The sequence below is a fragment of the Oryx dammah genome, unplaced genomic scaffold (assembly GCF_014754425.2).
Source record: "Oryx dammah isolate SB20612 unplaced genomic scaffold, SCBI_Odam_1.1 HiC_scaffold_5, whole genome shotgun sequence".
Classification (NCBI taxonomy): Eukaryota; Metazoa; Chordata; class Mammalia; order Artiodactyla; family Bovidae; genus Oryx; species Oryx dammah.
This window is the reverse complement of record NW_024070189.1, coordinates 52,213,705-52,236,518: the sequence shown is the minus strand read 5'-3', so window position 1 is coordinate 52,236,518 and position 22,814 is coordinate 52,213,705. Positions and strand designations below refer to the sequence as shown.

At 44.2% G+C, this 22,814-nt stretch overlaps 1 protein-coding gene across 7 annotated transcripts in view; it reads right to left on the bottom strand.

Annotated features, from left to right (window-relative positions):
• Positions 1 to 22,814, bottom strand: part of PPP2R2B (protein phosphatase 2 regulatory subunit Bbeta) — a 482,191-nt gene that overhangs the window by 52,509 nt on the left and 406,868 nt on the right. For all 7 annotated transcript variants that reach the window (XM_040239786.1, XM_040239787.1, XM_040239792.1 and 4 more), the window contains one exon: positions 9,731 to 9,895. In XM_040239786.1, coding sequence (XP_040095720.1) covers positions 9,731 to 9,895 — 165 coding nt within the window. The remainder of the gene's footprint in view (positions 1 to 9,730; positions 9,896 to 22,814) is intronic.

The following is a 22,814-nucleotide window of genomic DNA, read 5'->3' as shown; positions in this document are numbered from 1 at the left end:
AGGTGACATGATCTGGGCTGTGCTTCTAGGCAATGCTATAGGATGAATGACTGTGGCCCTTTAAATTTGTATGCTGAGGGTCCACTGGCTAAGACCCTGCACTCCTGATACAGCGGGCCCAGGTGCAATCCCTGGTCAGGGAACTAGATCCCACATTCCAAAACTAAGAGCTGCAATGAAGATCTCTCATGCCACAACTAAGGTCAGGTGCAGCCAAAAAAAAAAACAAAAAGGAAATTCTTACACTGAAATGTAATGCCCAGTGTGATGGTATCTGAAGAGGGGTTGGGGAGGTGATTAGGTCATGAGGGTGGAGCTCTCATGAATGTGATTAGTGCCCTTATGAAAAAGAGACTCCAAGGTACCCTCACATCCTTCTGCTGTGCAAGGACCCAGCGAGAAGATGGCCATCTGTGGACCATGAAGCGGGTCTGCACCACACACTGAATCTGCTGGTGCCTTATTCTGGACTTCTGAGCCTCCAGAGCCAAGAGACAAATGCCTGTTGTTTAAGCCCCCCAATCTGTGGTATTCAATCACAGCAGCGTGAACGGACTAAGACAGGAGACTTCATCCTAGGTTCCACACTGCCTTGCCCATCCTAAGGACCTAAAACAGGTGCTGTCCAGGGTGTGTGTGGAGGGAATCCCTTTTGTCCATCTTGAAGCTGAGGCACCCAGCAGGCTCTCTGGTTAGCCACCAAGCTTCTTCCAATTAAAGAAGTAAAACTGCAACCTTGGGGAGAATCTGGAAAATAGAAAAACTGCCTGCATTTCAGTGCCCTGACATCATCCCTTTCGTGAACACCCTCTTGTCCTTATCTTCACACTGCTGAATTCAGGATGGGTTTGCAACCCTGCATCCTGCTTTAACATTTATCATAAGCAGTTCCCCGCATGTTCCATCTTTAACTGCGTCCAAAGGTCGTTGGCAAGTCACATCTCTATGGCCCTTCATGGAACCCCTTTCTCAATTCCCACTCCCATTTGAGGATTCCACTTGCTAGTTTTCTTAAAATGACTTGTTTAAATTGAAGTAGAGTTGATTTATAATACTGTGTTGGTTTCAGGTGTAGAGCAAAGTGATTTAGTTATATATATATATATATATTTCATATTCTTTTCTGCTATAGATTATTACAGGATATGAAATACAGTTCCCTGTGCTATACCTTAGGTTCTTGCTTTATTTTTTTAAATCTACTTTATATTCAGTGGTGTGTATCTGGCAATCCCATACACCTAAGCTTCTGCTTTTCTTATATGCTGTTAAACACTGCTTACTCAGGATGCTTATGCATGATTTTTGAGTAGGAAACAGACTTCTTAACACCTCATCACCTCTAAAATCAGTTCCTGCCTGTATGCATGTTAAGTCGCTTCAGTCGTGTCCAACTCTTTGAGACCCATGGACTGTAGCCCCCCAGGCTGCTCTGTCCATGGGATTCTCCAGGCCAGAATACTGGAGTGGGTGGCCATGCCCTCCTCCAGGAAAATCAGTTCAAGTCCCCTTTATTCAGAGAGAAATTATGCTTCCACACCACGTGAAAGTACCCAGACATCATCACCAGAGAACACCCGGGGAGGTGCAGAGGCTCCATGTACAGGTCTTACTGCCCCTGGGCTCTGGTCCCCACCGCACTCAATAAGAGCCACATGCACCGTGTGCTCATGATGGGCTGGGGTTGCACCAAGTGCCCCAGGTCCATGCCTACTTTTCACCCTCACCACCTTTAGGAAAGGATCAGCGTTGGCAACCTGCTCAGGCTGCCTGTGGCGAACAAGCCCGGGACCCACCCCTGGATCTGTCAGCCCCGGGGACTGTGCTCTGGATTATTTTCAGGTCTTCTACGAGGGGCCAAATTGTGTGCCCCCTCCGCCAAATTCTTACATTGAAGTCCTAATCCTCAGGGCTTCAGAATATAACCACATTTGGAGGTAGGATTTTTAAAGCTGTAATTAAATTTAAAAAATGAGGTCATGAGGGTTGACCCTAATCCAGTATGACTAGTGTCCTTATAAGAAGGATATTTGGGACCCAGACACATGCAGAGAGAAGATGGCATGAAGACATAGGGAGAGGATGGTCAGTAGCAAGCCAAGGGGAGAGCCCTGGAAGAGATCCTTTCTCCACGGTCTTCAGAGGAAACCAACCCTGGTGAGGCCTTGGTCCAGGACTTCTAGCCTCCAGAACAGGGAGACAATTACATTTTGATTTTTAAGTTACCCAGCCCATGGTACTGTTATAACAACTCTCATAACTGAAAACCCCTTCTTTCAACTGCCTTTTCCTACCTGCCTGCCTTTCAACCACAGTTGCTCAGCTGAAGCCTCACTTATAGCTGGGCATTATGCTAAGTGTTAGTAACGCAGTGGTTGGTAAAAGAAATAAAGTTCCTGCTTTTATGGGGGCTTCCCAGGTGGTGCTAGTGGTAAAGAATCTGCCTGCCAATGCAAGAGATGTAATAAGAGGCGAGTTTGATCCCTTGGTCAGGAAGATCCCTTGGCAACCCACTCCAGTATTCTTGCCTGGAGAATCCTGTGGACAGAAGAGCCTGTGGGCTACAGTCCATGGGGTTGGACAGGACTGAAGTGACAAAGCACGCATAGATCCCTTTATGAAGTCTACATTCTAGTCAGGGAGACAGAGGAAGAAAAATATCTATAGCTGAGAACTAAGAAATATGTAAGGAAATAAAGTAGGGTGATGCAGTAGAAATAGAGTGCAGATGGGGAAACAGAGAAGTCCTCTTTGAGAGGTAGTTTCCCAGAGACCTAAAAAATGAGAGTAGTCCGGACAAGGGAGGGCATTGTGGGAGGGCATTTCAGGTAGGGGAGAGGCTGTGCAAAGGGCCTGAGACAGGAAAGGGCTGGGTGTGCCGAAGGTGCAGAAAGCAGGCCACTGTGGTCAGACTACAAGGCATTGAGGATGGAAAGGTGGGCAGGGACCAGATTCCTGTGGGGCTTGGAAGGGAGTTTAAATTTAATGTCTCTCTCATTTCCTTGGTTGTCATTCACCATATCTGGCCGGTTTTTTCGCTCGACTCCTAATTGTTGTTGTTTAGTTGCTAAGTGTCTGACTCTTTGCAACCCTATGGACTGTAGCCTGCCAGGCTCCTCTGTCCATGGGATTCTCTAAGCAATACTGGAGTGGGTTGCCATTTCCTCCTTCAGGAGATCCTCTTGACTCAGGAATCAAACCTGTGTCTCCTACATTAAAAGGTGAACTCTTTACCGCTGAGCCACCAGGGAAACCCCAACTCCCCAAACTCACACATTAAAAGGGAAAAGCAAAATTTAGCTCAGCCCCTGCTGCTGCCATCAGCACCCTATTGTTTCAGGCATTAGAATCTCAAACTGCAAACACAACCCTTGTCACTACTGCCAGAAGCGATAGAAAAAAAAATCGAGAGATGAGGAAGAGAATCATCCTTTCCAACCCCTGCTGAGTATGCAGAGTGAGGGACATATGGAAATTAATATATGCAGCTCTGATAGCACGAATCTCCTCGGCATTTTGATTAAACACCGACGGTTATTAAATACCCTCCTTCTCAGAGCTCATCTCCGAAAGCCAATGTTGCTTTTCATTTTGAACTCTGATGAACTGTCTCAATTCCGTTTGCACACCCAGGCTGAACCATGGTCTGTGGAAGGCTGGTGTTGGAGGAGGATGGAGAAAATCAATATGAAATGTCAGGCGCGAGGTCAGATTGAACTTGTTTTCTCAGCTGGCGGGAGCTGGGGCCGCCACTGCAGCAGCCAAACAAAGGGAGATGCTCACTGAGGAAGGTCGGCACTTTGGACTGAGTCAAGAAAATGAATTTCGTTCGCTCCTTAATTAGATTAGGAGGCTGGCGGCTGGCAATTCCGAGTGCTGTCGGTGTTTGGATGGGGCGCGGGGAGGCAAGGATGCGGCAGGGGTCTGCAAATGGCCGGCTAGCTCCTGGCCTCCCTAGGGACTGTCCACTGGGTTCTGCTTCTCCAGGGCTGCGTGCGACCCAGACTGTAGGGAGGACCAGCCTCCAGGGACACCTGGATGTGTGGGCTCAACGATTCTCCCCAGTATCTTCCTCAGGGAGCTTCTCCATCTTTAGGCAGAAGCTCAGAGGTCACTGCCTTGGGTTATAAGGTCCTTGTTATATCCCTTCCCAGCACCACAAGCCTCTGTTTTCATACCACTTATTACAGTCGTGATGTCATATCTATCTGGGATTCTCTGATGAATGCATCTTCCTTCCTCAGATAGTATGATGGTTCATCTTATGCATCGACTTGACTGGACAATGGGGTGGCCAGATATTTGGTCAGACATAATCCTGCAGTTTTTGGAGGGTTGTTTTTGAGTGAATTTAACATTTAAATTAATAGACTAGGTAAAGCAGATTGTCCTTCCTAAGGGTGGGGCCTTATTCCATCAGCTGACATCGGAATAGAACAAAAAGCTGACCCTCCCTCCAGTAAGAGAAAATTCTACTGCCTGACTCCTTCTGGCATGGACATCAATTTTCCCCTGCCTTTGCTGTTGAACTGGAACATTGGCTCTTCTTGGACCACAAGCCTGCCGGTCTGTGCATTAAAAGTACTTCATCAGCTCTTCTGGGTCTCCTGGAGGCACACTGCAGGTCTTGGGACCTGTTGGTCTCCCTAATTGCATGACCCAAATGCTTCTAACAATTATTTCATATTTATATACACATATATAATACATGCATACATACATATATGCATATGTATGTATGTGTATATATATTATACATATATATGTGTAAAAGATATACATTTCCTATTGGCTCCATTTCTCTGCAGACCCTCACCAATACTGACCTTGAGCTCCAAGAAGGAAGAAAGCAGACCTGGCTTTACTCATCACTGTGTCCCAGAGTCAGGTACTACTGTACCTCACATATAGTTTGTGGTCAATAAGTACTAGTTAAATAAATGAATAACGGGGCTTACATATCTATATCTGGAAGGAGGGTTGGAGTTTCGACCTCCTTGTAGCCGCCAGCCTCAAATCGGGGGCACTCAGGAGGAGTATCTGGAGAAGGACATGGCAACCCACTCCAGTATTCTTGCCTGGAGAATCCCATGGACAGAGGAGCCTGGTGGGCTACAGTCCGTGGGGTCACAAAGAGTTGGACACAACTGAAGTGACTTAGCATGCACGCACAGGAGTAACTGGTAACAGCTGCTGACGTTTGCCGACTTCCGTGTGCCTGACTCAGGGCTCGGCTCTTCGATACGCAATGACAGTTATTCCTCATGAATAACCCAGCCCTATGAGACAGTCTTTATTATCTCTGTGTTCAAAGGAGGAGCTTGAGATTCAGAGGGATTCAATAACCTGATCTGGGGGGTCACGCAGCTGCTGAGTGTCAGAGCTGAGTTCTGATTCTGAGGCTTCTGCTCTAAGCCATTCTAATTCTGGAACTTTCTAAGGCCTTATCCTTTTTCCATCTTGAGTTCACAGTTCACCGAGCCTTCTAGGCAGCTTCCTCCTCACTATCCAGCCCTTGTGTGAGTCTGTCTGACGCCAGAGCCCAGGCTGGTGTCTGCCACACCGGGCTGTGAACACACCTGGTTTCTTGCGTTATCTCTGCCATCCACTTTGGGTCGGTGGCCCTTCAAGCCCAGTTAGATGACTCATGTCACGTCCCACACAGCTGGGACCATGTCCCAGACTGGTCCTCACCCCCTCACTCTCTTTCCATATGGCTTCTTATGAGTCCACAATCCACATGTCATTTATTTCAACCCTCAGGCATAAATTTATTTATGGAATCAATATTTACTGAGCACCTGTTTGTATGTCAGTCGTGATACAATGTGAGCAAAATATTGGGTTAACTAAAAAGTTCACTTGGGGTTTTCGGTAACATCTTATGAAAAAGTCTGAATGAATTATTTGGTCAACCCAATAGATTCAGTTCATGTCTTCCTCTAGAGGGGAAGGAAACTGAATAAGTAATATCCATGTGTGATGAATGCCAACCTCTAATATTGCTTTACATCCCCACAGTTATTTTAAAAGAAAACGTTTATTTTTCCCTTTTCTTTCTCTTCTATTTCCATAGCTACCATCCTTATCTAGGTTATGAATTTCCATTGTATTGAGACAAAAGCACAACCTTCTAATTCTCCTGTTTCTTCCCACCACCACTGTGTTAATCTTCCATAAAATGTAAATTCTATACCTCTGTTCTCCAACCAAGTGATCTCCAATTGCTCTTCACATACTAGGCACAGTGCTTCTCAAACTGGGGCACATGTATGTGTCCTTGGAGGTCAGGGAGGAGGAGGACGAGGATATGGGGGTGCACGAAGTAGTATAAGAAGCCATAGATAAATGTTGCATCTTTTGGAAATGTTAATTTTGTTTGAAATTTGGGCATGGGTAGAATCCCAGGGATGGGGGAGCCTGGTGGGCTGCTGTCTGTGGGGTCGCATAGAGTCGGACACGACTGATTCGACTTAGCAGCAGCAGCAGAAATGTAAATATTAAATTAAGTGGAAAGTAGTCATTTTATGGGAATAAAATGTAAAACCCCTGTGAAATTTTCAGATGAAAAAATAAGACTTCAAAGAAAATCGCCTGTGGTCAGCATGTCCCCTCAGGTGTTGGGCCTCTGCCAGGTGTGGGGCGTTTTGCTTTTGCTGAGAGGCCAGGCCACCCAGAGCACACCAGAGAGGCTGAATTGCTTTTCACTACCCTTCCTTCACAGCAGCGAGGTTCGTGGCCTGGCTCTGGGAGTGCTGTACCTGGTGCAGAAGTTTAAGAAGGACTAGCCATCAGAGGAGCCAGACTCTGGGTATAGAGCAGGTACTCAGTGAATGAATGAATGAATGGAGGCATAAACTTTTGACGCTGATATTCAACCACTGACTTGATATAAACCTTCATACCGATTTGACCTCATTTTCTCCATATTCCTCTTTAACCCAAGCCTAACACTTCTTGCTAAGACTCTTTAAAGGTGCTACATCACTTCCTAACTTCAGGTTTTTGCTCTGAACGCTGTGCCCTTGTGTGCATGGCCAAAAACACCCTTCTGTCTACTTCTCACCTAACCAAATCCTACTTGTGCTTCAACATGACTCCTCAGCCTCTGCCTCCCCACTCTGAGGTCTCCCTCCAATGTCCCATGCCCCTGTGAATGTCCACGCCCCTAATTGTCTCCACCACTCATTTGGGTGTCCAGGGTACATCTTGCCCCATCAGCCAAACTTGACATTGCTTGAGTGTTGGGAGATGTCTTATCTTTCCATTGTACCCCTCAGAATGCTTATATGTAACGGACAGATCACAGATACAAGAAGATCGTGTTGAAGACCTGCCAATAAATTTTAGTCTAGATCTGCAGTTCTGAGCTAGAAGTAATTTTCACCCCAGGATATTTCACAATGTCTGGAGTCATCTTTTGTTGTGAAAAGCATTCTACAATGCATAGGACAGCCACCTCCACCAAAGAAAGAATCCTGTGCCCTTAATTTAACAATGCATTGTTAAGAAATCCTTGTGTTCATTACAGGATCTTCCTAACCTCTTTCCTTGTGTCCCTTTGTTCTCCCAGACAGAACCCAACATCCATCCTCCTCCTTCAGTCTAAGCAACTTCTCCAAAAAAAATAACTGTAGTCAGATTAGTCCTCTGGTTACTTTAGTGGCTGTTCATTGAGTTTGAAACAAAATTTAAGTCCATTATCATGGCCATTATGATCAGGTTCTTGCATTCCTCCTGAACTTCACGTGTTCCTTCTCCAAGTCATTCTTTAGATACCAGCCATATCAGTCTCCCTTATTGGCTTAAAGATCAATATCAGCACAGACACTAACAAACATTGATAAAGCATCTATCATGAGCCAACTAGTTTAGGTGCTGGGGAAACAACAGTGAACAAAACAGAACAAGTCCACATCCTCAGGGAGCCAATAGTACAGATCAGTAGTCTTCAAGAGAACCTTCTGCAATGAAGGAAATGTCTTAGGTCGGTCTTAAGTCAGCACCATCCAATATAGTAGCTACACATGAGTACTGAGTACTAGACATGTGGAACATCTGAATCAAAATCTTCCAGAAGCATAAAATACACTTAGTATGACACATCTCATTAACAATTCTTAATGATTATCTCATTTAAGCCCTGCAACAAACCCATGAGGTGGATGATATTATGTTACCCATTTTTCATATGAGAAAACAGGCTCAGAAAGGTAAGGGAAAGTTGGACACAGTCAGATGGCTAATAAGAGATTAGCCTGGCTCTGACCTGGGTCTGTATGACTCCAGCATCCACACGATCTACAGCCCACCACACTAGTCAGACCAGCTTCCCCTGGGCAATACTCCTCGCAGCAAAGGAGTACATGGACATGATCAAAATGATCCAGATGGTCACCCCACTCCCAGCCACACCTCATACAGATGGTTGTCACTTCACTCACGTCACTAGGAATTAAAATGGAAAAACTGGGGCTGTGGGGAAGGGAGGGCTTCCTTCCCAGTTCTTCACGGCAAGCTGCAGTGGCAGAATGGCCCCGGAAGACGGTGCTGGCCAGATACACCGATCCTGTGGCTCCTGAGCATCTTGGAAGCTGCACGTTCTTCAGCCTGACCCTGGGTATGGATGACGGCGGCCCTCCAGTCACCTTTACTCCAGGAAGTGTTTTGTTTTCTAGAAAACCTCTCCACTAGCCCCAGGTCCATCCTGTCCACTACACCTGGTTCTTGCTTCACTTGCTTACATCGGTCTTAGCCTTTGGCCGCCAACCACTCAGCCCCCATTATTTGGAGCCGCTGTGTGCCATCAACACCATGAAAACTCCAGCATGACCCCTAGGCCTGTGAGCCTGGGGAACTCGACCCCACCCCCTTCTCTGAAGCCCTCCTGAGTGCCCACTAGAACCACTGTGCCTTCTAGGGTGCTGCTTCTCAAAGCCTCAACTTCTCCACGAAGCTAATAATCCCTGCCCCTCAGCTGCTCCTTTTTTTAAAAAATTGAGATATAATTGACATATAATAGTATATTCGTTTCATGCAACATAAGGACTTGATATATGTATACAGTGCAAATATTTACGTTCAGTTAGCATTCATCACCATGCAGAGTTGCAATTTCTTTACAATGAGAACTCTTAAGATCTACTGTCAACAACTTCCAAATACACACTACAGCATGAACTTAGTCACTGTCCCCAGGTGCGATTCTCGATGCCTGTATATTCGCAGGCTCCCCAACTGTCCAGCAAGTCCAGCTCATTCTACTGCCAAGATCCATCCAGAACCCACCCACTCCTCTCCACTTCTACACCCTGTCCTTGACCAGGCCACCCAAGTCTCCTGCCTGATATCACAACCCTCTCCTGACTGGTCTTCCCAACCCTGCTTCTCGTCCTCAGGTTCATTTTCCCCAGAGCCACAAGAGGGATCTGAAAACGTAATTCAGATCATATCACAATGCGGCGATGACAGGACTCATGTCTGATTCACCTCTGTATTTCACGGCCCAAAGCCAGTGTTGGTGGATTCGACACGAGGTTTTCTCTACTCAAACACCAGACTTGGAGCTGACTCCCGAGTCAGGACCAACACATGTGTAGTTTTCTTACTCCTGGTGTGTCTGAGGTGGGGAAGGAGAGCAACGCCCCCCAGGCCCTCCCGCTTCTCCTTCTGCACGTCAGGGGCCTGTGGCGCACCCACTCCATCAGCCCCGGGGCGGCTGGCTACTCACACTTGGTGTGCCGGTCACACAGCGCCGACGCCCGCATGTCACACAGCCGGATTGTCCCTTTGCTGCTGCTGTACACGAAGGTGTTGCAGTGGTGGGGGTGGAACTCGGCCGCCGTGATCACCTCCGTGAGCTCCTCCATGTTGGCTGGCTTGATGTCCACGATATCTGGCACAGACGAGTCAAGGAGGGGACCACGGGGAGGGGTGCCTCAGCGGTGACTAAGCATCGTCGCTTTATCTAGAGGAACAGGTCAGCACTGAGCACACACGGAGGATCCTCATCAGGACTCTGAGCAGACAGGCAGCTATCACTGGACCCACGCAGATGAGGCCCAGGGGTGTTCAGTGGCCAAAGGCAGAACTAGACCTCAGGTCTCCCCAGGCCCTAATCAGGGTTCCATCCCCCATAACGTGTAGATGCTCCATCCACAGTAATGTGACCTGCTCATGCAGTCAGGCTAAACTGTGCCAGGCTGCAAGGGCTTTCATTTCTCATTTTACAACAGTGGTTAAGAAACCAGTCCCATCACAACTAAATAATTCGATATATTTGGAATTTTAACCAAACTCCTGGGCTGATATATTATATCTAGGACAGACTGTGAATCTTCTCCCACAAAACCCCTTAGATCTTCAGAGAGGGCGTGGAGAGAAGGGAACCTTCCTGCACTGTTAGGTGGGAATGTAAATTGAGACAGCCACTATGGAGGTTCCTTAAAAAACTCAAATCAGAACTACCGTATGACCCAGCAGTCCCACTACTGGGCATATACCCTGAGAAAATCATAATTTAACAGGACATGTATACCCCAACATTCACTGCACACTATTTACAATAGCCAGGACATGGAAGCAACCTAAATGTTCAATGACAGATGAGTGGATAAAGATTTGGTACACATATACAGTGGAATAGTATTCAGTCATAAAAGGGAAAGAAGTTAGATCATGTGTAGAGATGTGGATGAACTTAGGGCTGTCATACAGAGTTAAGTAAGTCACAAAGAGAAAAAGAAACATCATATACTAATGTATATATGTGGAATCTAGAAAAATAGTACTGATGAGACTATTTGCAGGGCAGGAATAGAGACACAAATGTACAGAATGGACTTGTGGACACAGGGAGGGCAGGGGAGGGTGGGGCAAATTGGGAGAGAAGCACTGACATATATACACCCCATGTGTAAAACAGACAGCTAGTGGGAAGCTGCCGTATAACACAGGGAGCTCAGCTTGGGGCTCTGTGATGACCTGGCTAGGTGGGATGGGGGTGGGTGGGAAGGAGGCTCAGGAGGGAGGGGATATATGTATACTTATAGCTGATTTACTTCATTGGACAGCAGAGACTAACACAAAATTGTAAAATAATTTTACTGTAATAAAATAAAAAAATAATATGTCAAGGAAATTATAATAATAACAGCTGCTACCATTTACTGAGCACTGAGTAAAGGTCAACCGCTGTACAAAGCACGTTGTGTGCTTTCTTTCATTTAATCCTTATAACAGCTCTCTAATCAACACTTTACTTATCCCTGTTTTTTAAAGGGTGGAGACAGAGTCTCAGAGTATGTAAGTAACGTGCCCCAAGTCACATGGCTAAAGAGTGGCAGTGGTAGGATTTTATCTCAGGTGCAAGATTTGCACTTTTTAGTAATTATGCAAAAGTTCTCTTACTGAAGATATACAGGATCTCAAATCTCCATAAACTGTGATTTGCTTTAGAGCTTGCGTGGGAGTTCAAGCATTAAAAAGCAGCCATCCAGTTGTACAGCAGGATAGTTTTGGCCTCCCATGTAATACACCCTTAGTTTTATCATTGTTTTCCTTTTTTTGTCCTATTTTTCCTTTTTGATGGAGAATCATCATATCTCTATTTTTAAGGAACATATCCTGTGTATTGAAATGAAACGTTTGGCCTTTCATCTATCAATACGATGGTGACCTAATAGAAACAAACACCTTTAGTGGGAGTGAGTTGGTGCTGATCCATTCACATCCCTACTGAGAGCGTGGGGGACCTGGGTACAGGTAGGGAGGTGCCTGAGGGCTTGCTGTCTGAGAACCTGCATAGGAAGAGGTCTCTTGATGTGGATGCTGTGAACCAAAATGATTCTCACTTTTGAACCATATTTGTGATTTCGCCCCCCCTGTTTATCACCAGGTAGCATTTTTCAACTTAACATTTGTTTCTATGGGTGAACTTAAATCGACTTACTTTTTTCTTTACTCAGCCTCATAATCAGTAATCCAATATTCATGAAATCATCAGTTTAATAAGCTAGTTACATTTTAAATAACACACCTGAAATAAATGCTTTTAATAATTAAAATGAACACATTTATGTGTGTGCCAGGAACTTACGAATCACATTTTGGAAAACACTGCATTGAATCAACAAGCAATAACTTGAGACAGAAAATGCTGTTAGACTGGGGTGGATAAAAGTCTATGTTTTTTCGTGAGGTTGGTGGCCTAATCTCCTCCTTAGAGTTTAAAAAAGTAATGAGTAAATGCACTGATATTTTTAGTCACATTAGCAGTAACAAAGTAGTCATCTATTAGCAAACATCACCCATGCTCTGGCATGTAGTTTGATGCAATAATGGCTGTGTATCTGGTTGTGCCTCTTTCTCCTTCAATTATCTCTTATAAATCCTGTTGGGTTCTTTCTAAAATTAGCTTGAGATTGAACTAACATTACACTTTGCTACAATTTCCCTCAGCAACCCAGATGCAGATATTACTTGTGTCTCTGGAGAATGTAGGTCCCCTGGACTCATGAAATACTACCTTTCAACTCAACTGCTCCCAGAGTTATAAGTATTGTCACAGTTAGCATCATGTGCTGGGGAACAGGAGCCTGTTTCCCCCCAGAAGAAGGCCCCAAGCTGCAGCTCTGGGTTCTCCCCAGCTCCCTGACCCATGCATGCCCTGGGCTTTGTGGCCACAAGACAGGGTGGGGTGAGCAGAGGTTAGTCTTCAGCTGTTGTCAGGTTTCATTTCCCTCCAGAAAGAGCCTCCATACTCCACTGTGCCAGTGAGCATGTTTCTCTTTTCCCAAAATAGGGCAAGAAAATCTGGTGTTAGCTTTCTCAACCTCTACCAGTACAGCTCTAAAAACAAGCTTAACTGGAAAGGATCTTGGCTGTGTGGGAGGGGGAGGTGCTACATCTACATTGGTTACTTTTTTTCTCACCTAAAAATAAAGCTCGCAAGTTAGAACGTGTGAAAATGAAGTGCTTAAACATATATATGAAACCAGGAGCATCCTCCACCTTCAAGAACACCATGAGAACTGAGTGTGCTTAGGGCTGCTGCCTCTGGACCCTTCCTCTCTCCTTCCCCGCCATCCATCCTGGACTTCCAAGCCTCCCCACCATCCCTCACACCCAAGCATCTTCCTTGTGACTAAATAGAGTGCTTCTTTGGGTCTGAATTTATGGGGTTCAGGAAAAAAGCCATGACTCCAATCCTCTTTTTAGTAATTGTGATGATAAGGACAACAAGGAAGATAATCGAAAATAAAAAGTAGTTGCCAATATTCATCAAGTGCCATGCACTGTCTCATTTGATCTTCACCTCATCCTTATGATGCTAATACTATTAATAGACCTGTTTTCGAGCAGAGGAAACTGACTGAGGTACGTTACTTAATGTTATATGATGGTAGCGGGTGGAGCTGGGATCTGAACCCAGGTTTGTTCGACTCTAGAGCCTGGTTCCTGACCACATGCCATCTTTCTTCACTAATGAATGGCCCCACAGAGCCGGCCTTTCCCAGCAATGTAATTCTGGCTCTTTTGAAACTCCCCTGGCTTACCTGAGAGGGATTCTGCTTGGAACTGGTGCTTGTTCAATTCGGCTACCACTCTGGGTGCTATATTTTTCAGAACCAGAATTTGGACCCAGCATCTAACCTAGGATTTTTGTGTTCTCCGATGTGATTTTTTTTCTTTTTTAGGAAATGTAAGTTGAGACAGAAACACGATAAAGGATTTCTTGAATTGTTAACTGATGGAGGATTTTCTGAGTTCTAAAAACATTTAGGAGGAGTCTAGTTTCCAAAAATTCAACGGTGTGTGGGGATGACAAGAGAGCATATTTTACATGCATTCTCTGTAAAGTCAGTCTTTTTCCTTACACGGCTCTCAAGGGAGACACACACCTCCGGTATGTGTGGGTGTGCCTTTCATGCTGGGAGGGAAGGAGAAAGGAAGGGAGTAATGCCTGGCTCCCTGTATTATCTTGGAAATGGAATGATGCATGTTGACAGTCAATTTTCTCTTCCTCATCTTTTAGAGCTCTCTATCCAAATTATTTCCCTGTTGTCCCAAAGAACTAAACAGCAAAGGCAAAACAGAGCAATGGATTCACGGCTAATATACAAGGCAGACAGCCAACAGATTGCTATTAAATTAACCCTGGGGCTTGACAGATCTGTTCATCCTGACCCCAACCGCTTATGGCATTCCTTATTAATGCTGAGCCCAGGCAAATTACCTCTGCTAACAAAAGGGGTTAATATGCCTCTCTGCTGGGACTGGGGGCAGTGCTGTGGACGGGAGGGGGCACAGCCAGTTTGGCAGCTGAGCTCTATGCTTGGAAGGCAGGAGGTGGGAAGGTGAGGGCACTGCTGTGCCAGGCAATGGCCTAAGGCATCATTTAAAATAATAATTGAAGACACTAGGAGGTCACCTCTTAAGGGATCAGCTTCAAACAAATAAAAAGCCAAGGCCATAAATTACATCAGCGGTGGGGTAAGGAGATGAAGAGGGTTATGGCAGGATGCTCAAGGGGAGATGGGGACCATTCAAGAGTCATTTCCTTGATCCCAAATTTGGAAAAGTTTTCTATAAAAATGTATATAGAAACATTGTAAAGGAGAAAGACTGACAACAACCTTAATACACAGAAATAGGGAAATGATTGAGTAAATTCTGCTTGATATCATTAAATTGTTTATGCAATGAAATGCCAAGTCTGTTAAACAACTTGAAGGAAAAATTCTATCTATAGTGTGACCATAATGTCATTTAAAATGTATACTCTGAAACTGATGGCCTAAAAGGCAAAACTACCAAATGTCATTGATATTTCTACTGGGGTGGGTCTATGAATTTCTTTTCAATTACCAGTTTTTTCATTTCTACATTTTCTTTCAATGAAGTTGTACTATTTTAAGATTGAAAAAGACAAGATTTTTTTTTAATGCTTATTATACATATGTATCAGAGAAGGCAATGGCACCCCCACTCCAGTACTCTTGCCTGGAAAATCCCATGGACAGAGGAGCCTGATAGGCTGCAGTCCATGGGGTCGCTAAGAGTCAGGCACGACTGAGCGACTTCCCTTTCACTTTTCACTTTCATGCACTGGAGAAGGAAATGGCAACCCACTCCAGTGTTCTTGCCTGGAGAATCCCAGGGACAGGGGAGCCTAGTGGGCTGCCGTCTATGGGGTCGCACAGAGTCGGATATGATTGAAGCGACTTAGCAGCATACAGATGTATAATTTTAGGTGAGGTTAGTTAGGTACAAAATATATACAGTCTGATCATAGCCATGTAAAAAGAATGAGAGAGAGAACAGAATGGAAGAAAATATATATTACAGGGGGATTTGACTTTAAGGTTAGTATTAAATAGTCCTTTAATAATGCTAGCTTGGGTTCACTCATTTGTTCCTTCATGTATTTCATAAATATTCGCAATGAATCTGCCGGGGATAGGTTCCAGGCACAGGAGCTAGAGCTGTGACCACAGCAGATCAAAAAATCCCCTGAACCATGGATCCTATTTTCTAGAAGGGAACATGGTCACTAAACAAGCTAGATAAATAAATAGAATATATAGTTTATTAGGTAGTAATAACTGTTAAATAGACAAAACAGGGAAGGGAGAAAGTATATATGTGTGAATGGGCAGTGTGTATGTGTGCACATGTGAGTGTGTGTGTTTGTGTATGACCCTAGATTGAACCGAATAAGACTTTCTAGATAAATTAAGAATTTAAAAAATTTTCCTTATTTTTCTGAGCCCTACTGTGGAATTAACCAGCATTAAAATTGTGATGTAAATTCCTTGTATATACACAAAATTAGGTGGTGAGATTATAGGTCATTTTATAATATCTACAATGAATCCATATTATTAAACCAAGAAAACAAACAGTGATTAAAGTAGTTTCTTTGGCTTAGAACCATCTATGAGACAGTTGAGAAACCAAGAAGCGCATCTGTGGGTAAAGCTGAAGACAATATTGTGATAAATACTGCAATTGTAACAAGTGGGGTCAAAAGATTAGAATTCATTTTGTTTCCAACTCTATTTTGCTCCAAGATATGGGAAAGTCATTTTCTCTCTCTCAGGATTTCAATTTCTTTGCCTTTGAATGGGTATCATTCTGTTAACTCTGTTAGTCTGAGAAATTTTGACGATCAAATAAGACAGTGGAGAAAACGTTATTTATTAAATGTTTTTGCAGTGGATTGAATAATCCAAACTTTCAAAGAAAACATGTCTTTTTTTCCAAAGATAACTTTTATATGCATTAGGTTTGTGAGTTTTTGAAGATATTCTCATATGCTTCTGTCTTTATCTCTGCTAATTCTGCTGATACTGAGAAGATTTTTTCCCTCCCCTTTCTTTCTAAGCCAACTACTGATAGCAGAGCCAGCAGGAGGCCAATCTGACTGTTGAGTCAGAGACTGGACTCTAGATTTACCTGGGTAAGACACCCATGTTCAAAAGCAGTCGAGGCTTTTCAGATAGCACCTCAAGTCTGCCAATACTGAAAGTGGAGAATAGCCTTATCATGACCTTGAAAACTGGGCATATTAGAGCTGGATTCTGTTTTAGGGAGCAAGAGTTTATCTGAAATCTTTATTCCAAAGTCTGAATTTAATCTTTGGATAGAAAGCAGTGATTATAAGCCATCCAGATCTTGTCAGCAGAAAGGACTTGCTGCTTGATGGCAACACACTGAGAATCTCCAGAGAGGTCTCCGAGGGATTTTCCTCTCTTAAGAGCTTAAAAAAAGCCAATGTGCAAATACTCATGGAGGGCTTTGCCAGTTGCTAGGCTCACTGTGAGAGGACTGACAAAGAGACACATGGTGCCCCAGGAGGTGCTTTTGGACACGTGTTGAGCTGCAAAAGACATGGGATAAGATGTCCTTTACAACTGTGGGTGGGGGGTACTTGAAAGTCCCATAACCACAGCCTCTTTCCTATTCATGTGACATAGAGCTTGAAATTTCTCCATTAGAAAATACTCAATACTTCCTTCAAAGGCCAATCCACATGTTACTTTCTGTATGAAATGTTCCAGCCCTTCTTTCATGATCCTTCCTACCTATGTATCCATAGCACCTTGACCGTACCTTTAGGAATACACTTAAGATACTGTGATACAGGGCATTTTCCTGGAATATAAGAGTGAGATAGTGACTCAGTGGTAAAGAATCCACCTGCCAATGCAGGAGAGGCATGTTCAATCCCTGGGTTGGGAAGATTCCCTGGAGAAGGAAATGGCAACCCACTCCAGTGTTCTTGCCGGGGAAATCCCATGGACAGAGGAGCCTGGCAGGCTACACCTATGGGGTTGCAAAGAGTTGGACATGACTTAGCAACTAAACAACAAACAACAGGCCTAGATTTTAATCTCAAATCCTGTGGCCAGTTACTACCTAACCTTCATTTTAAATGCCTTTGAACTTGTGAATTTATCAACAAAGAAAGGAAGAAAACTATAGGAGATGATGTAATCCACCTGCTACTTCATAGAGGCACCTCCCTCCCCCACCCCCCAAAAAACTGTCAGTCTCATCCTCCCTAGGATGGTTACGTGCCTGTCTCCCTCTGTTCACATGCTCACTTTGGAAGCTCTGTGAAATGTTAACTTGGTGAAGCACAACATTTCTAAAATGTTTCTGGTTGTGGTGGGGTTAACAAGGTTCATTCTCTCGGGCGAACTGAGGGACAAACGAGAGAAAGCAGCCGCTCTGCACACACGTCCAGGTTCTCCCATGTTCAGTCCAACAGTGATCTACATGCCGTTATAATGGGCTCTGCAGACCTGGTTAAAGGCCCCAGTCAGTTGACTTTAATTGAATCATAAGGGAGGTTATCCTGGGTGGGCCTGAACTAGTCTGTTGGAAGGCAGTTAAACCAAGGTTTAGGCCTTCCTTGAGGAAGAGACTCCAACAGACGCTGAGACCACAGCTTCTCTCCCCCCACCCCTCACTCTTCCATCTTGACGGCCGTATGTGAACGTGGCCTGTGGTGTTCCTGCCTTTGTGTCCCAGCTTCTTGTGGTCTTTCTGCGCCTGACTGCTGGCCTTAAAGACTTTGCGTTTGTCAGGCTAATTCACTGTAATGTGCCAATCTGTCTCTCTCTCTCCATACCTGCATATACCCTCTCCTACTGGTTGTGCTTCTCTGGTTGAATTCATCCTCCCTGTAGATGACAGGACTATAATATCAGGGATGGATGTTTTATTCATCTTGGCATCTCCTGTGCACACCAAAAGTGCTCAGGAAATGGTGATGAGTTCTCATTAGCTATCTGCAGGGAACTCTACTTAATACTCTGTAATAACCTATATGTGAATGGAATCTAAAAAGAGTAGATATACGTATTTGTATAACTGACTTACTTTGGTGTACAGCAGAAACTAACACAACATTGTAAATCAACTATATTCCAATAAAATAAAAATCTCTAAATTTTTCTGGGTTTTACTTTAATTTATTCTTGTGACTTAGCAGCTTTCTTTAGGCAAGGTTTTTTGTGCTTTTTTATGATGCAGAAAACTCACAGTAGGTCAACAGGCCAAGATACCAGGCCTGGATGTATGCGCGCTCAGTCGCTCAGTTGTGTTCAACTCTTTACAACTCCATGGACTGTAGCCTATGGGATTCTCAGGCAAGAATACTGGAGTGGGTTTCCATTTCCTCCTCCAGGGGATTTTCCCAGCCCAGGGATCGAACCCAATTTCTTATGTCTCCTGCACTGGCCGGCAGATTCTTTACCACTGCATCACCTGGGTGTAGATCATTTAACCTGTGCTTTTCTTAGGAGAGAATGGGATCCAAGGAACAAGAATGGGATCCAGGGTAAGAAGAATAGGGAACTTGAAATATGCCCCCAACAATAAAAGCTATTGTTTATAGTCTTCACTTTGTGCCAGGCACTCAGCTAAGTACTCTAAACCTCACAATAACCTTCTATTATCCCCATTAACTGATGAGGAAATTGAAGGCCAGAGAAATGTTAAAACACTTGTCAAGGTCACAGCTTTTAGGAGAGGAAGCTGGATTCAAATCCAGTGACTCTGACTCCAGAGTCTGCCTTCCCAACTACTTAGTGACACAACTCCAAGGAAGTTCAAGGAACCCCAGAAGAAGTCTGCAGAGTTGCTTTCTCATCCTTTCTCCTGATAACATGAGGCTCAAAGGGCAGAGAAATCCCCAGTCCCCCAAAGCCCTAGATCTGGTTTCAGATGCAGAGGGACAGCAACCACACAAGCAAGGCACCAGGCCTGGGAAAATCCACCAAGGTGGCATTTAAAATGGCAAGGAAGGGGTTGCTCTGGCACACACGTGCTAATGTGCTGGACGCACCATCGGAAGGGATGCTCTGCTTTTACAGTAAATGTCAGACTAAGATTGATATGTACAGTTGTGGATAGGACTAAGAAGGAGCTGACCCTGGGCTCCTACCTAGTCCATTATGCAGCTTGTTAAATAAATCCTTATCAAGTGAAAGTAAAGATAAAGTTCTTAGCAACTATATACTGAGCACCTAGTTGGTGCTAGGCACTGCATTAAGTCATGGGATAAAGCCGCAACAGCAGCAAGGGAGAGAAATTTGGGAAGCCCCATAGCTTCCTTCAAAGCCTGCCCAGAAAAATTCTATTGGGTTAAAAGGAAGGCTGCTGTCCATGGTACTAAAGTGACAGAAACTAGAAGCCAAAAGTTATGGTTATGATCAGGGAATCAAAATCCAAAAGGACCTCTGCTCAGTTGACAAGTGAGGCTGATGAAGAAGGGTGATAAAGACCAATTCAGAGATGAAGCACCCTGGAATCTAGTTGGTTTCTCCCAGAGAAATCCTCTGTCTCATATCTGGAGACTGGGGTTACACAAGGTATGTCCTTTGCTCATGTTTCCAGCCTTGCTTACAAATTTACTTCACTCTCTGGACCTCCTTGAGTTCCACCAACACATCGTGCTCCCTCCTACCACAGGACCTTTGTACATGAGGGACTGATCTTTACCAAGTTAGCTCATGCTCATCTTCTTACAAATCTCAACTCAACAATCAGTTCCTCAGCAAAGCCTTCTTTTATTCCCTAGTCTACATCAGGTTTTAAAAAATGCATTCACCAAACCATATTTCCTTTCTTTGCAGGGTTTACTTCAGTTTGTAATTATATATTCATTGGTGTGATTATTTGATTAATGTCACTCTAAAGGCAGAAAATTTGTTTCTTTTTATTCTTGTATCCCCGTGGCTTAATGCAGTGCCTAGCACAAACTAGGTCTCAGTATATAGTTGTGGAGGGTTGTATCATTACTTTTACTTGATATGGATTTATTTAATAGGTTCCAAAATGGACTAGGTAGAAGCCCAAAGTCAACTCCTTCTTAGAACTGAGAACAGAGTTCAAAGGATCCTAGGTATATCATACTTTTCATAATTAAGAAACATCCTTCCTTTATTGAAAAGTCAAGGCTGCCTTTTGACCTAGAAAACCACTAATCTAGAAATGAGTTGTTATTGTCCTGATGTAGTTAACCCATTAAGGCCAAATTCTGGCCATGTTATGCTAGAACCTGTTACACAAAACAGGGACAGGCTGACTATGGCTGGAAGGAAGAGGATACAAGACCAGGTGCCATAAAGCTAGGAATCTCTCCCTCTGATATGGTGCTAAACACAAGGCCTGGACCTCAGAGACCTTGCAGATATCTGGTAACTAGGACATAATGAGCAACATCTTGCGAAGAACACCAAACAGCAGAACTGAAGGGGGTGTCTAGAACTGAGAAGACCCAGATAATAAATTCAACAGAATAGAATTTACCCTTCTAACACTCAACTTTTCTAGTTTCCTTTTACTTTCAACAATAATTATGACTGTAGACTTCCCTGGGGGTCCTGTGGTTAAGAACTCCACCTGCCAAAACAGGGGACACGGGTTCGATCCTTGGTCTGGGAAGATTCCACATGCCATAAGGCAACTAAGCCCCTGCCCCATAACTCCTGAGTCAGTGCTCAAAAGTCCATGAGCCACAGCTACTGCAGCCCATGTGCCTAGATTCCATGCTGTGCAACAGGAGAAGCCACTGCAACAGGAAGCCTGTGCAGCACAACTGAAGAGTCCCCACTCGCCACAACCAGAGAAAACCCGAGCTCAGCAACAAAGACCCAGTGCAGTAAAAGGTAAATATAACTAAATAATCATTAAGATAATTATGATTGTGGTGGTCCCTGTTAACTGATCATTTACTTAGCAAGGTACTGCCCTAAGCGTATATGAACACATATATGCATATGTATGAGTATATGTGCATGTTTATAAACACCCTTTACAAAATTCAAACAATCCTCTTTGACAGAGCTCTTCTCTACAGATCGTGATGTAGGGACTTGGCTAAGTTAAGAGCCATGTTAAAGCTTACACAGCCAGCAAGTTGTAGAGCTGGGTGAGAACTTTAGGCTTATTGGACTCCAAAGACTGTGTTCTCAAGCATAATGCCAATGTCACACCAAATGCTAGTCCCTGGAAGCTATGACTTTAAAAAACCATATTGCAACACTACTTGCCTTAATGGCTCCTAGTACTTTTCTTTACATACACGCACTATATAATTTAAATGGATTTTTCAGTATCTGTGATAGCATAGGATATGACAGTTGTATTTTGTAATATTCATTGTTATAAATATGTAATTATGAAGACAAACAACATCCACATAGTATTTAGAAGCAGCTTGCCTCCCATGTCAGGGTTACTCGTACCATACTTTGGGAATCCCACACTTTTCTATCCAGAACCATGTTTCTTCTGCTTCTTTCAGTGGAGAAGAAGCACCATGGAAATGACACTAAACAACATCTGATTTAAGAAGACCTGTCTGGTGGTTGGTGCTTTTCCAACGCTGCTTTGAAAGATGGCTGCTTCCTACCCCAGAGGCGGCTGCACTTCAGAGACAGCAAGCTAAAGGGTCCCAGTTTGTACAGTCTGCTCAGTGCTCAGGGCGGTTTGGATGAAAATAACTATATAGATATCAGTTATCATCATTCTCATGATGACAATGATTATTTTACATATGGTTGTTTTAAGGGTGAATGGCATGGGCTCATTTGTATGCCAGCATCTGGCAGGCTGTCACACATCTGCAGAATATAACCTCAACTGTGCTATTAATACTTCCCCTTTGCGTTCTCCCCAAGGCATCTGTCTCCTAAAGTGCCTAAAGAAACTTTGCTCCCTCTTGAAGCCCTAGAGGCAAAATTCAGAAAACATGTCACCTAGACTGGGGCAGCGGAAGCTCAGAGTGACAGCAGCTGAGCCTGAACAGATTTCTGGCTCTTAGAATAGATGTCAAGGCAGACAGGGAACCACCACCCACACTCGTTCTGTTAGCAGCTGCACTTCCAGGCAAAATCTGTGGGCAGATTCTCCTAGGCTCAGACAATATGTCCCATCTGCTCTGTGATCAACAAAAGATGTCATTCATGGTCTTAGTGGTCAGCTCTCAGTCTCCATAATCCCCACCACTGGCTTAGAGCTGCCTTCCCTGAAAAGCCTTGGGAGACCCTTCTGTGGTGGAGACCTGGTGACTGAGCATCTAAACCAGCTCTTTTTCTTTACGTGCAACAGCTATACCACATTTCCCAGCCAGCCTCACAGTTAGAGGTGCTCATGCGATTGAGTTCTAGCTAATGGAATGCATGCAATTTAGAACCTGGCTCATAGGAGTCTCCTTGTGTGGTCCTACACCATCTTCCTCTTCTGCTGTACAGATGCAGATAAGGCTTGGTGACACTGGGAACCACAAGATGGGAAGA